The sequence below is a fragment of the Purpureocillium takamizusanense genome, chromosome 5 (genome assembly GCF_022605165.1).
Source record: "Purpureocillium takamizusanense chromosome 5, complete sequence".
Taxonomy (NCBI): domain Eukaryota; kingdom Fungi; phylum Ascomycota; class Sordariomycetes; order Hypocreales; family Ophiocordycipitaceae; genus Purpureocillium; species Purpureocillium takamizusanense.
In genome coordinates, this window is record NC_063072.1 from 610,723 (window position 1) to 626,875 (window position 16,153).

At 59.9% G+C, this 16,153-nt stretch overlaps 3 protein-coding genes across 4 annotated transcripts; 2 read left to right on the forward strand and 1 right to left on the reverse strand.

Annotated features, from left to right (window-relative positions):
- Nucleotides 1-1,013: 1,013 nt before the first annotated feature.
- On the reverse strand, nt 1,014-2,754 carry tit1 (tRNA dimethylallyltransferase). The gene is made up of 2 exons (XM_047987096.1): nt 2,557-2,754; nt 1,014-2,486 (listed from the first exon to the last, which is right to left on the reverse strand). The coding sequence occupies exons 1-2, from the start codon at nt 2,671-2,673 to the stop codon at nt 1,182-1,184; spliced, it is 1,422 nt and encodes a 473-aa protein (XP_047843080.1). The 5' UTR covers nt 2,674-2,754; the 3' UTR covers nt 1,014-1,181.
- A 261-nt stretch (nt 2,755-3,015) lies between these two features.
- On the forward strand, nt 3,016-5,378 carry SEC61 (translocon subunit). Its single transcript, XM_047987097.1, has 3 exons — nt 3,016-3,173; nt 3,311-4,655; nt 4,708-5,378. The coding sequence occupies exons 1-3, from the start codon at nt 3,164-3,166 to the stop codon at nt 4,781-4,783; spliced, it is 1,431 nt and encodes a 476-aa protein (XP_047843081.1). The 5' UTR covers nt 3,016-3,163; the 3' UTR covers nt 4,784-5,378.
- A 4,374-nt stretch (nt 5,379-9,752) lies between these two features.
- YBT1 (Transporter of the ATP-binding cassette (ABC)) lies at nt 9,753-16,026 on the forward strand. 2 transcript variants are annotated; one of them, XM_047987098.1, is made up of 2 exons: nt 9,753-10,731; nt 10,811-16,026. In XM_047987098.1, the coding sequence occupies exons 1-2, from the start codon at nt 10,661-10,663 to the stop codon at nt 15,810-15,812; spliced, it is 5,073 nt and encodes a 1,690-aa protein (XP_047843082.1). In that variant the 5' UTR covers nt 9,753-10,660; the 3' UTR covers nt 15,813-16,026. The 2 variants fall into 2 exon arrangements, with proteins under 2 accessions (XP_047843082.1, XP_047843083.1); XM_047987099.1 differs by having other exon boundaries at nt 9,753-16,026.
- The last annotated feature ends 127 nt before the right edge of the window (nt 16,027-16,153 follow it).

The window sequence follows — 16,153 nt, forward strand, 5'->3', positions numbered from 1 at the left end:
AGTCTCTGTTTTCTCACGCTCCAGAGAGGAAAGTCCCAGTTGCCGTGCTGCACGTAATCTAATCATGAACAGAGAGTCAACGCCGCCTCACCCTCCCGAGACACTTACGCCACCGCATCAACACGACCCTTCGTCTGCGTCCGCACCGCGCCCGCCCCCCTCCATGTCCCTCCCGAGCTCGAAGTTGCCTGTGATCCGCCACTGCACTGCCGGCGCGGACCGCTGTTGGGTTCACCGTCGTCCGCACCGCTGAGGCCCTTCGACGCCCAGCTCGAAGCAGGCCTTCTTCACCTTGGCACTCTCTCACGCTCTCTCTCAGCGAACGCGACTAGCACTTCTCAAGTTCGTTTCCATTGAGAACATGGTACTAGTACAGCAACATCTGGTCGGGCTCGCTCACCCCTGAGGGTAATCAAGGCCGCGCTAGACAAGGCGCCAATACGCCGAGGCCGAACGCCTCATCCCCGAAGCCGAAAAGGACTTTGTGATTCGGGCCCGGGGGCGGCTGCTTCCACATTAAGGGATTCGCCACCCGACGAGACGCTGACCGACGTCCCTGTCGGACCCGAGAAGGCGAAAAGATCGATGGTGAGATTGTGTTCCGCCACGCCAACAACATCGCAACGGACGGCATCTACCTGTGCACGCGCACGTTACCCCTGGGACTACCTAGGTACGCGATGGACGGACAAGGTAGCCCGAGGCGTGCGCATAGAACTGCACGTAGAACTGCGCACGACCCGAATGCCCGCCATGTATCCTTGCCAAAAAGGAATCCCTCCGCGGTGAATTAGTCCCCTACCAAAGCGGCAATTGACGCGCCCGAATCGGCTGGGAGCTCCCACGGGACATGCGCGGGAGGAAACCTGTATGGAAAGGGATGGCCAGACCTGGAGCTACATGGTCGGCGAGCTGTTTAACACCCAGGAAATCATCGCTCGGGACGCCTGGAGAAGTGACTCAAGGTAGGAATGGGGAAGTAGATGACGCGTTCATGAAGCGGGATAGAAATCGTACGTGGATGTATCATTTCGAATATCCTAAAAGGGCATCCCTTGTCATCTTCTACTTCGTTAACAGCAGCTCGGCATTCTTAGGAAGGCCTAAAAGAAGCTGGCTGGATCTATATGAGAGAACGGGTATCGGTGACCCGGCTACATGGATATCGGTATGAAATGGCCTCAAAACAAGGACCCAATATCAGGGCTCGATGGTGGTGTCGCCCCTCCAGAATCATCCCCTCTCGTCCTCTCGAGCGGCACCAGCGCCAGCTTCTTCTTCTTCTTCAGCGCCCGACGGTGCGCCGTGCCCTTGACGTGCCGCTGCCAGGCCTGCTCCGTGACAAGCACGGTCTGGCACAAGTCGCAAGTGTGGCGCGCGGGCGTCTCCGGCGGCGGGGGCTCGGCCGCCACGGTGAGCACCTCGCACGCGCGCTCCGACAGAGTCGTCGGGTCTGGACACGGCTCGCCGGCGAGGAACCGCGCCGTCACGTCCGCTGCGGGGCCGACAACGCGCTCGTGAAACTGCGCGGCGTCGGTGCTGTCGACAAGGTAGAGGCTGCGCAGAGCCTCGGGGCCTTCCTCGCGCAGCCGGCGGATCTGCTTGAGTCGGATCCAGCGTGTTTGGTAGTTGGCGTAGCGGCGCGTCGCCGTCTTCATGTCCTCGACAGCTCTGGCCTTGAGGGCCGCCAGATCATCGGCGGGAACATCTTCGCCGCCGTCGAGAGCGGCCAGGTACGGCTCAAACTGCTTGTAGCCTATGGACTGCCAGATGCCCTTGGTCATATCCAGCTCCGTACCACTGGCCGCCTGGTCGAGCTTAAAGTCGTACAGCTCACGCACCTCGGCAAGGAGGCCCGCGTCAAGCATCTTGTCCACGCGCCCGTCCAGCCGCTCGCGCAGGACCTCCTTATCCGCGTCGACCCAGAAGAGAAGCTTCTCCCAGGGTTGGGCGTCGCCGCCGGTCTCCTGAGCCGCAGCGGCTCTGCGCTCACGCTGCTCGTCGTAGAGTTGTGACGCTGGCTTGCCCGTGTGCAGGAAGATCTCGAGCGAGCGCTGGATTTTGCGGCGGTCATTGGGGTGCCACCGCTCCGCCATGACGGGGTCGCACTTGCGCAGCTCCTCGAGCAGCACCTCAGTTGGCTCCTCGAGTATGGGGAACGACGTGTCCGGGCCAGCCTGCTGCACCTGATCGAGGATGATGTCGGTGAAGAGCAGGGGGTCGACGTAGTACTGCGTGCCACCGACGAGGATGGGCAAGTTACCGCGACCACGAATCTCGCCCATGACGCGCGTAGCCTCGCGCCTAAAATCCTCGACGTCCCATGGCGCCTCGTCAAGACCAATGTGCCCGAGGAGGTGGTGCGGGACGCCGTGCTGCTCCTGAGGCGTAATCTTGTTGGTGATGATGGGCAGGCCGCGGTAGAGCTGCATAGCGTCGGCGTTGATGACCTCGCCATTGAAGCGCATGGCCAACTCCACGGCTAGCTGTCAGGACCCGTCAGCAGTGAATCAAATCGACCAAAGCACGTGCGTTTGAGATGTGGATGAGACTTACATCAGACTTGCCGGTGCCGGTCGACCCCAGGACGACCAGCAGCGGTTTCGCGGGTTTGCGGGCGGACATTGTTGCAACATTGCGGCGGAGGAGGCGCGGTCCGAGGCAGCGAAGCATCCACGTATGTAGGGGCGCGCGTTCAAGATATGGCCGTGCAGGGGCCGTGGATGGAGAAAACGACGTTGCGCTGGAGCTATCGCCAGTCTTAAGATCCAAGCTTCCCGTCCCGTTCTGCCGGTCCTCAGGCTCAGAAGTTGCACCACTAGCGGCTCCCCAGCTTGCCCCACAGGGGGGCCCCTGCCCCAATCCAGAACAGCATGGAACCCCAAGCTCCCAGCTCAGCTCCCCTTTCCCCCTGGTCACGTGCTGTCCCCCAATAATTTTGGACTGGACACATCTCACAATTCGGGGGCAAGGCGCCACTCCAGAAGCCAGATCGCCAACCTCCTCCTCCTCCTCCTCTCCTTATTAAACCGCCGCGACCTCGTCCGCTCCCCCCCCCCATTGCGCGAGCTCCTCACGGCTCGTCCTTTTCCCCCCTTTCCCCTTGGTGAATTGAGTTTCATTCCTTCTTTAATTCCCGGGTTTTGTTCGTCCAGCCGCCAAGATGAGTTCCCGTAAGTCGCTCCTGCGATGCGTGCGCGCGAGCTCCGTCGCGCCACCTCTTGGGCGCCGTTGCGCGTCCATGCTCGCCACGCGCGCGGCACCATTGACCGCCAACGACACAATGCTAACGTGCGCGGTTCCTCTGCAGTCCGATTCCTTGACCTTGTCAAGCCGTTCGTGCCGTTCCTCCCCGAGGTTCAGCAGCCGGAGACAAAGATTCCCTTCAACCAGAAGATGATGTGGACCGCCCTCACGCTCCTCATCTTCCTCGTCATGAGCCAGATGCCCCTCTACGGCATCGTCTCCTCCGACAACTCGGATCCGCTGTACTGGCTGCGTATGGTGATAGCCAGTAACCGCGGTACGCTCATGGAGCTGGGTATCACCCCCATCATCTCCTCGGGCATGGTCTTCCAGCTCCTGGCCGGCACCCACATGATCGACGTCAACCTCGACCTCAAGTCGGACCGCGAGCTCTACCAGACCGCCCAGAAGCTCTTCGCCTTCATCCTGTCCGCCGGCACCGCCACTGTCTACGTCTTCACCGGCCTCTACGGCCCGCCCTCCGACCTCGGCGCCGGCATCGTCTTCCTCCTGATCCTCCAGCTCGTGGTCGCCGGCATGATCGTCATCCTGCTCGACGAGCTTCTGCAGAAGGGCTACGGCCTCGGCAGCGGAATCTCGCTGTTCATCGCCACCAACATCTGCGAGTCCATCATGTGGAAGGCCTTTTCCCCGACCACCATCAACACCGGCCGTGGCCCCGAGTTCGAGGGTGCCGTCATCGCCCTCTTCCATCTGCTCATGACGTGGCCCAACAAGCAGCGTGCCCTTCAGGAGGCTTTCTACAGGCAGAACCTGCCCAACATCATGAACCTGCTGGCCACCATCCTGGTCTTCGTCGCCGTCATCTACCTCCAGGGCTTCCGCGTCGAGATCCCCGTCAAGTCGTCCCGCCAGCGCGGCGCCCGCGGCTCGTACCCTGTCCGCCTGTTCTACACCTCCAACATGCCCATCATGCTGCAGTCTGCGCTGTCCTCCAACGTCTTCCTCATCAGCCAGATGCTGTACTCGCGCTTCTCCGAGAACCTCCTCGTCCGCCTCTTCGGTGTTTGGGAGGCCAAGGATGGCTCCTCGCAGCTGCACGCCGCCTCCGGCCTCGTCTACTACATGTCGCCCCCGCTCAACTTCAAGGACGCCCTTCTCGATCCCATCCACACTGCCGCCTACATCGTCTACATGCTCGGCGCCTGCGCTCTCTTCTCCAAGACGTGGATTGAGGTCTCCGGCTCCAGCCCTCGCGACGTCGCCAAGCAGCTCAAGGACCAGGGCCTCGTCATGGCTGGCCACCGTGACCAGAGCATGTACAAGGAGCTCAAGCGCATCATCCCCACGGCCGCCGCCTTTGGTGGTGCCTGCATTGGCGCGCTCTCCGTCGCCAGCGACCTGATGGGCGCTCTTGGCTCCGGCACCGGTACCCTCCTTGCCGTCACGTGAGTGCCTTCTTCTCTCTATCTTATTGCGTCCAGAACTAACAGCTGGCAGAATCATCTACGGCTATTTCGAAATCGCCGCCAAGGAGGGAGATCTGTCCGGCATGAAGGGCATGATCATGGGGTAATCGCGCCGAGTCCGACAGACGGCAGCCCCATTTCTACACGACCCGACTCTGCCGCGAGCCCCCTCGACGCGCGGAGACACGGGAGACGTTTTTTGTTGTACCAACAATGGCATATGTGGGGAGGGAAGCACGAAGGAACATATAAAGGAGGCACAGCCATGGTCCTCGAAAAAAATCCACAGCGAACGGGGGAGTCTAGGGTGGGCGTCAATTGCAAAGTCAGCTGGGACAAGGTCAAGACGGGGCACAGGCCGGCGCAATGACTGCGGGGCGAGCGGCGTCGATTGTATGAGACTGTACGTGGAGAGACTGGTGCATTGCGTTGCCCCGGACGAGCCGGCTAGCACAAATGAAATCATGACTTGAAAGTCTGCATCCAGGGTGCATTGAAGACGGCTACAAAAGAGCGTACGACTGCGGTGGTGCGTCTAGTACTTGACGGTCGAAGAGAGCATATCAGGTTGCAAACAGGTTGGTTGTGTCGTGTCCAATTGCTGTCTCGCGAGCATGCGTCACAGGCGGGTTTAGGGTAGGACATACACGACGAGTGGACTCGCCCCAAAGCTATCTCGCGTCTTGTATCATTCACGCCCACACCTTGTCAACGTAAGCTATCATGTGGTCTCAATTGCCATCTTCTCTATAAATGTTGATGTATCGATAGAGAAAAATAAAGGGTTGAATGTCAGGTCACATGGGTTTATATAGATGTCGCGAAACGGTGTTCGTGCAGGACGTAAACGTGCATGCATCCGCAAGGGGGAAACCCCTCACGCGCGACGCGGAAGGCGTTTATATCGAAACATTGTTAGATAGGTACGTGTGTAGGTGCTCCGTTCGTACTTTGCACATGGCGGATTATTCACTTAATTAGTAGGTAGGGCAAGGTAAGGTACACAAGGTTACAAGGTACGGAGTAATACGCGCACGAATACTGGCAGCGCGACGAGTGGCTCGGAATACGTAGGGGGCAGGGCAAGGCAACGTAAGGCAGGCAACAGTTGAGCATGTGAGTTGATAAATCCCGTTGGCTCTTCGTATAGGTATATATATATATACGAGTGTACGCACAGTACGAACACGCCTTCTTTCGTGGTAACTTTCGTAGTTGATGGGTTGCCTAAGGATAGTCAGCAAGTAAACCTAGTCCCTGTGCTGTGCACGCGCCTGTGATTCGTCACGAGAAGACAACGGATCGGATTGAATGCGACAGACAGACGGTCAGACCGGATGGATCAAACGGTTCTGGGGGGACGCATTGAGCAGGAAGGAAATGCTGCACGGAGGAGGGGTCGGTTCGTCGTTGGTCGTTGGATCAACGATTGCACATCATCATGAGTCGTGGGGTCTTTTTTCTCTCGTCAATCTCATCATGGACGACGACCAATCCTCTTGGACTCGGATCTTGCATTAGGCCGCGCATTAATCCTGTGTACGTGCATGCCACTAGTATTACTGACGCACGACCTGCACCGCCCTCTGTTAGCAGCCGTTTCCCATCCCATCCTCGGACGGGAGCAAGCAGAGCAAGGAAAAAAAACTTACAGTGCGCCATGCCACAGTATCGTACCGTACTGCACCACTGACTCGCCACTGCTCATGTCTTGTCACCATTGAACAGCTTGTGAGTCACGATGCACAGGCAGGCAGGCAGGCAGGCAGGCAGGGTGCTTTGTTGCGTGGAGCTGGATCGCCTGCAGGTTTCCTCGAGTTCTGAGCATCGCCTACCCACAATTGTCCAAGAATGTCTCGCGGTCACACACCGGCCGGGTTCGAGAGACATGGAGCGCCGCGATTCCCGTGGCGAGGCGGCGCTCAATTGTCTTGCGGAGGGCGGAGCACGCGTTCTGATTTGAGTGGGCGGCCAGAATTTGTGGCGGGCGCAGACATGATTGGAAGAAGAAGCTTTCAGGTGGAAGTTGGTAGGTTGTGCTACCACAGTACAGCAATGGTGCAGTAGTTGTACGCGCAGTGCGTACGTCGATAGTAATATCCGCGTTTGATTCTGGTCTCTCATCAGCTTTCAGCAGACACCTGCTTTGCGACGAGCTGTGGCGGTGATGGTGGTCGCCGCAGCTCCGGGTACGAGGCCCGAGCTGCGGGGCGGGGCGAGCGAACTCGACAAAGACGGAACAGGATGAACAGCAGTGTGTGTCGATAAGTTATACCCCACGAACGTTTGGATGCACCTGACCAGGCAGGCCATGCAACTAGTTAGGTGGATGGCAAATGCAGGTTATCCGGGGCCCCGACAAACGCGCCGACTGGTGCTGCTTGTCGACCAGACTTTCGTCGAGGCGTTGGTTGGTCCCGAGCTGCGACCCGACTACGTATATAATGTAGTTACGTACGAACTACGTACATACATACGAAGTACAGCACGGCTGCGTTGTACAGTAAGAACGGTGCAATCACTGCGTGGCGGCCGCAGCGCGACGTGCGTATACTGGACAGTATACTGTACATGCGCGTGCCAGAGACATTGGTGCAACGCGACATAATCGCAACGAGGCAAGCCAGCCTGCACCTGACCGCCTTGGAAATGTGCGGCTCACGTCGTGGCAGGGATGCGCGCTGCAATGGCACCCAGCCTAGCGCACAGCACGCCACAGCAATGGATGCTTGTTGCAGAATCGACCGTGGTGGAGAGAGGTGAGACTGGGGACCGACATGAATTGGGCGGGCGGTGAGTCACGAGCGCACAGCGTGCATGGACCCCTGTGGGTGACCAGTGGGTGATTGATTCCTCCTCGAGCTTACATGGGCAAAGTTTGGGGCGGCTGTTGCACGTCATGGTGTATGGCCTGCATCGAGCGTCGGCCGGATGATGCAAGCCGTGGCTCGGGAGACCCTTGACTGGCCCAAGGACAAGTCACAGGACCGCGGCAAGCGGAGGCAGGACTGGGTACTGAGCTGTCTCTGTATTTCGTAGGGCGTGCTGTACCTTAGTAGTGACAGCCAGGCGGACGGGCAATGCGTGCGTGCGCATCAATAAGAGCCGCCGATGCTGCCATGTTGGACGGAAATGACGCTCGTTGACCGAGAGTCTATGACCGCAACACCTCGCACGGCAGTTGGATGCCTCGGGCAGGGGAGAGTCGTGATACAATCAGGCAGACGCCTGCGAGCAACAATGTTGCGTAGTGCGTAGTTCAGCGATAGGGAGCACGGCTGCACGGCCGTTATGCGAACGCCCATGCCGCGTTGCAAGCAAGCAACCATGCCTGACGAACGACTGGAGGCGCGCAGACGGCTGTTACCACTGTCAGGGGCATCCATGGATATTTGTGGGTTCTCTGCGCGCTCGCTCCACGCACGTACATGTGCGAAAGGAGTCGCGGGGGGGGGGGATCTTGGCCAACGGCAAATACTTCTTCAACGGACGCAGATGCGTGCAGCGGCTAATAAGTCGAGCAGCGGCATCATGGCGTTCGTGGGGGACCGATTGATTGCAGTGTGTGCGGCGGAGTTGGAGGCGGCGGCGTCCACTCTACCAAGTGCACGACGCCAGTGGCATACCAGGCGTTTGGTGGTTGGGCGGCGGCCGTGAGCGCTAGGTGGTTTCTGGCTCGCCGGGCATGGTTCTTTTGTGGCGAGGAACGGAGGCGAGCGTTATCAGCTCGGTAAAAAAAGTAGGCAGAGGTTTGTCCTCGAGGGGAGAGAGCAATGGAATTCTGGAACAGGGCCACCTCAGTTAGGCGTGGCCGCAACGGGCTGTTGTTCCATTGTTTTTGTGCGCGAGTCGTGCTTGCTGGGCAGCGCATTGAACGGTAAAGTGCCTCAGTACTTAGGTTCCTGGGGTTGGTACCTTACCAATCAAACTTGCTTGGTGAGATACCTTTTTCGTACTCGGTACGGAGCTGGGAGAGGCGGTAAGTTACTCCCAAGGTTATGGACAAGTCTGGAAGGAGCGAGATGGTGACTTCCCTGCGACTGCGACTTTGGCCAAGGGACACGAGCGAAACAGACAGGAGGGCCCCGGAGCCAGCTGCCTAAGGTTGCTTGCTTCTTGCCCTTTGCCCTTTGCCCTGCCTGCCCGGTCCGTGACTGTCTCGAAGCCTTTTCACACAATACTACTAACTTAACCACTAAACCTAAGCGGTCCCGTCCGCAGAATGATGGACAGGTTAGCAGCAGGAGTAGTAGCGTGCGGAGGCCGTCCATGCACGCCTGACGGCCAGCAGGTCTCTGTCATCCATGCCGTCTCCACTGCAATCACAAACACCCACTTCGGCCGGCGCGGGCAGTCACTGCCATCAAAACGCATCCCCCCCCGAGCCTTGAACCCAGTCTGTTGTCTATGGGTGTTGCGTGATGATGCCTGGTGCAAAGGCGCCTCTTCGCGCCTTGCTTTTTCCCAGTGTTTATCATTTGGCTTGTTGTTGTTGTCCTGTTGCACGAGTTTCATGCCATACACAAGCTCACCAGATATCTCCGGTAATGAACCCGACGTGCGAGATGCGACACTGAGACACACGCGCGCTGATGATTCCGCGATACGTTGTACGACTGCACTGCACTAATAAGGGCCTGCAAACCGTCTCCACCCGCCCGCCGACGTCGCCCCGGGGGTGCCCCCCTCCTGGCTCCCCGACTGGCGTCACCCCTGGTCATTGCATCCGTCCGGGGGGGACTAGCCCTGGCTGGTCTCGAGTCTGGCCGGGCCTGTCGAGAGGACCGTCCGTCCGCCGGCCGACAGTGACCAGACACGGCCGGCCCGTCACCGAGTGACTGCGACGGCGGACGGAGAAGCAACGCGGCCGTGACATGGCAGGGCATGACATGGAGACGGAGGGACCCAAGGAGGCTTGCTCGACAGGGACTGGCGCCCTCCATGCCTTCAGTGCTGCCATCTACGTACTGTATGGATGCCCTTCCGTTATGCCCCATCATTATCCCTCGGGGCGTGCGGCGGGAGGGGGACGCCGGCCTCTGGTGGCGTGCCGTGAAGATTGGAGCTACGTACCACTAAGTTATACCTTGGGACCAACCGTACCTTCTCCGTAGGTCGCTGTCCCTCCGTCACCGCCGCAGAGGTACTTGTTCACGCCTTTTCCGCTTCCTGCGCCGTCCGGCTCGGTCGAAGCTTACCACCTTCCTCCTTCCTTCCTCCCTCCCCCCTCTCACTCCCCTCCTCCTCCCTCTCCCTCCCTCCTGCCCCTCCGTCGCCACCTATTCTTTGCAGGTTGCGCGGAGCGTCGTGTATTCTATACTAGGCCTTCTCTTTTTGTGCAGCGCAGGATTTTCTCTGTTCTGCCTACGAAGGGAAAGAAAGAGGCAGCGGACTCGAGCAGCTGCCGCCACCGACTTGGCCAGACGTACTCGAGTGGGCGGCTACTACTGCTAGTCGGCGCAGAAATTGTGTCTCGCATTTTTTTTCTTTGATTTTGGGGCGCCTCTCTCTTTGCTGGGTTCCTCGCCTCGCTCCCCGCCAACACCGAGTCTCCGGTGCTGGGAGCCCACCTTCAATCGCCTCCGCCGTGACGTGACGCTACCCTCGCCGCCCGCGCTCAATTCCAACCACCGGACCACCCCCACGGCTCGGTCCAACGCGATCTGCGACAACAACACACGCCGCCCCGACGGAGCACCGAGCACCGTCGCCGCGCCTCGGCCTCCTCATTCGGGCTCAATCGGCTGTCTTCCTTCCCCTACAGCGCACCCGTGTCGCATCCTTTCCACGACGCACCCTTTCGCGGCTCGAGTCGAGTCTCCTCATCCGTAGCTCGCTCGGCTGCGCTTCCTCGGTCACGGTTCGCTCCGCGACCCAAGACGAGCGAACTGGTCGTCTCTGTCCGGCCTGCCGTCCCACTTCACCGTACGTGGTGACAAAAGGACGAGGCGGATCGCGGCATCTCGACCACAGCGCCCAGCAGCATGGGTGCTTTCGCGCAATGCCCGTGGCCGATATGGCGGGTTGACGACCTGCTGCCGTGCTTTCAAACAGAGTTTGTGCTTCCCATGCCGCCGCCCGCGTGCTGCTGCATCAATGCCGTTGCACAGACGTCGCTGACTGGGAACCAATAGTTATCTCAGCATCTTGTTACCGTTGATCGTGATTGGCATCTCCTTTGCTCGCATTGCCTGGGACAACCTCCCCCGCCTGCTTGCCCGCCACGGGTACAAGGGCTACAAGCCTGTGCCCAATGGCCACACCGCCGCCGAAGACCACACCGGCCTCCCTCCCGATGCGACCGCCGACAGCGACACTGAAGACGATGGCGACCTTGAGATCAACGGCGGTCGCCTGGCCCTCGCCAAGACGATGAGCAGAGGCTCCCTAGTCCAGGCCGATACCCCGGCGGGTCAGCGCCTGTCGCAAGCGGTCGAGGAGCTGGCCATCGTTGCTCTCGTCATTGTCAATGTCATCGCGCTCGTCTCTGGCGCGTATCGGTACCAGCGCGGCACCCTTGCCGCCATTGTTGGTCTCGTCACCTGGGTCTACGTCCTCATCCTGGCCTCGCTTCGACTTTCTCTCGGCACCTCCAAGTGGCGCATTCCGCACCTCTGGAATCACACCGCCGCCATTTACGCGCTCAGCTGGGTCTTCAACATCTTCATCTTCCGCTCCGCCATGATCCACCCAAGTAGCCGCATGGCCCAAATCCTCGTCATCATCGAGTTCGCCCTCATCACACTGCTTTTCAGCATGGCCATTACGACTAGGAAGGGAAACAAGACGGTCCTGTTGGAGTGGGAGGATGGCATTGAGCCGTCGCGCGAGCCCCTGGCCAGTCTCTTCTCCCTGGCCACATTTGCCTGGGTCGACGCCATCGTGTACAAGGGCTGGAAGAGGTCTCTGGAGCTCGAGGACGTCTGGAACCTCCTGCCCAAGGACAAGGCGGCCGCCGTCATCGCCGACTACCGACAGCTCAAGAAGACGGGCGCCCTCACGTGGCATCTGCTCAAGTTCTTCAAGGGCATGCTTCTCTACCAGTGCTTCCTCGCCTTTCTCTCCGGCCTCTTCACTTTTGCCCCCACCCTTTTGCTTCGAGCAATCCTCGAGTACGTCGAGGAGCCCGACATGGCGCCAATCAACGTCCTGTGGCTTTACGTCATTGGCATGCCCGTCCTTGACACGATTCGATCCTTTGCCGACGGCATGGCTCTTTGGACCGGTCGCAAAATCTGCATCCGCGTCCGAGCCATCATCATTGGGGACATTTATGCCAAGGCGCTCCGTCGCAAGGCCGCCTCGGGCAAAGAAAAGGTCCTACTTGGCGACAAGCCTGCGCAAACCAAGAAGACGGACTCGGATGGGGACAGCACCACCGCGGCCAAGATCAAGAACGCCCTTGGCCTCGGAGGCAAGAAGAAGAAGAATCCGGACAGCGACTCCGAGTCCGCCAACTCGGTTCCCAGCGTGGAAGAGCTGTCCAAGCTTGGCGACGACGAGCAGGCTAACCTGGGCACCATCATCAACCTCATGTCCGTTGACAGCTTCAAGGTGTCCGAGGTGACGGCGTATCTGCATTTCCTCTGCGCCGCGGCGCCCACGCAGCTCGTCATCTCCGTCGTGCTCTTGTGGCAGGTCATGGGGCTCAGTGCCATTCCCGGCCTCGTCGTCATGGCCTTCTTGCTGCCCATCAACTACTTCCTCGCGCGGGGCTTCAACATCACCTCCAAGAATATTATGAAGGCCACGGACAAGCGCATCAACGTCACCAACGAGGTGCTTCAGAACATTCGAATCATCAAGTACTTTGCCTGGGAGGAGCGGTTCGGCCGCATCATCGACGAAAAGCGACGAGCCGAGCTCAATGCGCTGCGCTCGCGCTTCATCCTCTGGGCATGTGCCGTCGCCATCTGGAACTCGGTTCCCGTTCTCATCACCTTCTTCTCCTTCCTCGTCTATACACTCATCGAGAAGAAGCCTCTGTACCCGTCCATCGCCTTCACCGCCATCTCGCTCTTCATGCTCCTGCGCGTCCCGCTCGACCAGCTCGGCGACATGTTTGCTCACGTGCAGGAGGCCAAGGTTTCGGTCGACCGTGTCGAGGAGTTCCTCAATGAAGAGGAAACGGAAAAGTACGACCAGCTGGGCCTCGACAATGTCGACGAGGACGGCGTCAAGCGCATCGGGCTCAGGGACGCGACCCTCATCTGGGGCGGCAAAGACTCGGTCGGCGAGGACGGCTCGCGGGCCTTCCAGCTGCTGGACATGGACGTCGACTTCAAGATTGGCAAGCTCAACATTATTGCGGGCCCGACGGGATCCGGCAAGACGTCTTTGCTCATGGGTCTTTTGGGCGAGATGACTCTGGTGAATGGCCGCGTCTTTTGTCCCGGCGGTCGCAGCCGTGAGGAAGTTCGACCAGACCCGGAGACGGGACTCGCCGATACAATCGCCTACGTCGCCCAGGCGGCCTGGCTGGTCAATGCCAACATTCGGGACAATATCTTGTTCGCGGCACCATACGACGAGCAGCGGTATAGGGACGTCATTGTCGCTTGTGCCTTGGAGCGCGACCTGGAGATCCTCGACCACGGCGACGAGACGCTGGTGGGCGAAAAAGGCATCACCCTCTCGGGTGGGCAGAAGCAGCGCATCTCCCTCGCCCGCGCCCTGTACTCCAATTCGGCACACGTGCTCATGGACGACTGCTTGAGCGCCGTCGACTCGCACACGGCCCAGTGGATCTTTACAAACTGCATCAAGGGCCCGCTCATGACGGGCAGGACGTGTATCCTCGTCACTCACAACGTCTCTCTATGCGTGCCGTCTGCCGACTTTGTCGTTCTTATGGACAATGGTCGCGTCGCCGCCCAGGGATCTGCGCAAGAGCTGATCAGCTCTGGCAAGTTTGGCGAGGACATCCAAAGGTCCAGGCCTCCGTCGGCGTGTGGCTCCCGTGTCCCCAGCCGCGTGCCGTCAAGCGTCGGTGACGAGACAATGGTCAACGGCAACGGCGATGCGCTCGACGGATTGTCTAAGAAGATCAAGTCCAAGAAGCCGCAGGTGGACGCCATGGACGAGGGCAAGGCTACGGGCGCCGTCAAGTGGCCCGTCATGAAGATCTATCTCAAGTCTATGGGGCCTTGGTGGTTCTGGATCGTCACGATCGTCGTGTTCAACCTTCAGCAACTCGCAACAGTCGCCACCAACGTGTGGGTGCGAGAGTGGGCCAACAAGTACGTCGAGGAGGACACGTCCCGCGTGGCCTTGAGCTCTGCCTCTCACGGATACGGAGTCCAGTCGTTTGCCAAGGGCACGTGGGCTACAGTCTCGCGACTGGGCGGCAACGGGTCTGGACAAGTCACGGCTGCCGTCGCGGACGGCCAGGTGCCCTTTTCGACGCCTGCGTATCCCGAAGTCAACCTGGGCTACTATCTGGCGGGGCTGGCCATCATTGGCACCGCCGGCGCCCTCGCCGCCTTCATCAGGGACATCTGGATCTTCTTTGGATCGCTGTCGGCGTCGAAGCGCCTTCACGACCGCCTCATGTCCGCCGTGACGCGGGCCAAGTTCAAGTTCTTCGACGTGACGCCGCTCGGCCAGCTGATGAACCGCTTCAGCAAGGACCTCGAGGCCGTGGATCAGGAGATTTCACCCGTGGCGATTGGCGTCATGTCGTGTGCGCTGTCTCTGGTGGTCACTGTCGTCTTGATTGCCATTATCACGCCGGGATTTCTTATCGCGGCCGTGTTCATTGCCGGGCTTTTCTACCTGGTGGCGACGTTTTACCTGCGTGCGTCTCGCGATTTGAAGCGTCTCGAGTCGGTGCAACGCAGCCCGCTGTTCCAACAGTTTGGCGAGACGCTCAGCGGCATGACGACAATCCGGGCGTACGGCGACGAGCGGCGGTTCATTCGGGACAACCTGCACAAGGTCAACACGCAGAGCCGGCCGTTCATTTACCTGTGGGCGTGTAACAGATGGCTCGCGCTCCGGGCGGACGCCCTGGGCAACACGGTATCGTTTGCGGCGGGCGTCTTCATCATCCTGAGCCTGGGCAAGGTGGACGCGGGCGCGGCGGGCATCTCGCTCAGCTACGCCATGAACTTTACCGAGAACATTCTGTGGCTCGTGCGACTGTACGGTATGAACGAGCAAAACATGAACGCCATGGAGCGAGTCAAGGAGTACCTGGACCTGGAGCAGGAGGCGCCGCCGGTGCTCGAGGACAGCCGGCCGCCGGCGTCGTGGCCGGACAAGGGCAACGTCGAGTTTGTGCAGTACACGACGCGGTACCGCAGCGACCTGGAGCCGGTGCTCAAGAACATTTCGCTCAAGATCAAGGCGCGGGAGAAGGTGGGCATCGTGGGACGGACGGGGGCGGGCAAGAGCTCGCTGGCGCTGGCCATCTTCCGGGCGCTGGAGGCGGAGAAGGGCAAGATTGTGATTGACGGCATCGACATTGGGACGATTGGGCTCAGGGACCTGCGCGACAACATCACCATTGTGCCGCAGGACCCGACGCTGTTCATGGGGACGATCCGGACCAACCTGGATCCGTTTGACCAGTACACGGACGAGCAGATGTTTGAGGCGCTGCGGCGGGTGCAGCTGATCGGACCCGACGAGCCGTCAACAGTGCCGCCGACGCCGACGGTGGCAGGGGCCCCGGGATCGGTGGGGGGTCGGTCGCCGGCGCCGTCGGTGATGACGAACAAGAACGTGTTCCTGGACCTGGGGTCGGCGGTGGCGGAGTCGGGGTCGAACCTGTCGCAGGGGCAGCGGCAGCTGCTGTGCCTGGCGCGGGCGATGCTGAAGAAGCCGACGGTGCTGGTGATGGACGAGGCGACGGCGTCGATCGACTACAGCACGGACTCGAAGATCCAGGACACGATCCGGGAGATGACGGGGACGGTGATTACGATTGCGCACCGGCTGCAGACGATTGTGGACTACGACAAGGTGCTGGTGCTGGACAAGGGCGAGGTGGTGGAGTTTGGGCACCCGTGGGAGCTCATCAGCGACGTCGAGGGCTCGTTCCGCAGCATGTGCGAGATGAGCGGAGAGCTCGAGGTGTTGCTCAAGGCGGCCAAGAAGAAGTGGGACGAGGGCCAGCTGGTGGACGTGTCGTGAGTCTGTCTGTCTGCCTCCGTGCCTGCCTGGTTGCAGTCTTGTCGGGGAGAGCTGTACTTGTGTATGTGAGAGAGAGAGGACGTGGTTTACTGTGGCCGTGGCTGCATTGCATACTGCATGGAGCATGATTACACACGCATTGGATTGTTAGAATGGCTCGAGAGAAAAGAATAGCGGAATAATGGACATGCTTCTCCACGGAAGTATTTGCTAGCAGAGTGTAGCGTGTGTTGGAGCGCGCGATGCGTGTGTGTACCAAGGTGCTGTGCTGTGCTGTGCTGTGCTGACAGCCGAAAGCTCGACCGAGGCGCAGGTCGAACGGTCCGTCTGTCAGTCGGTCG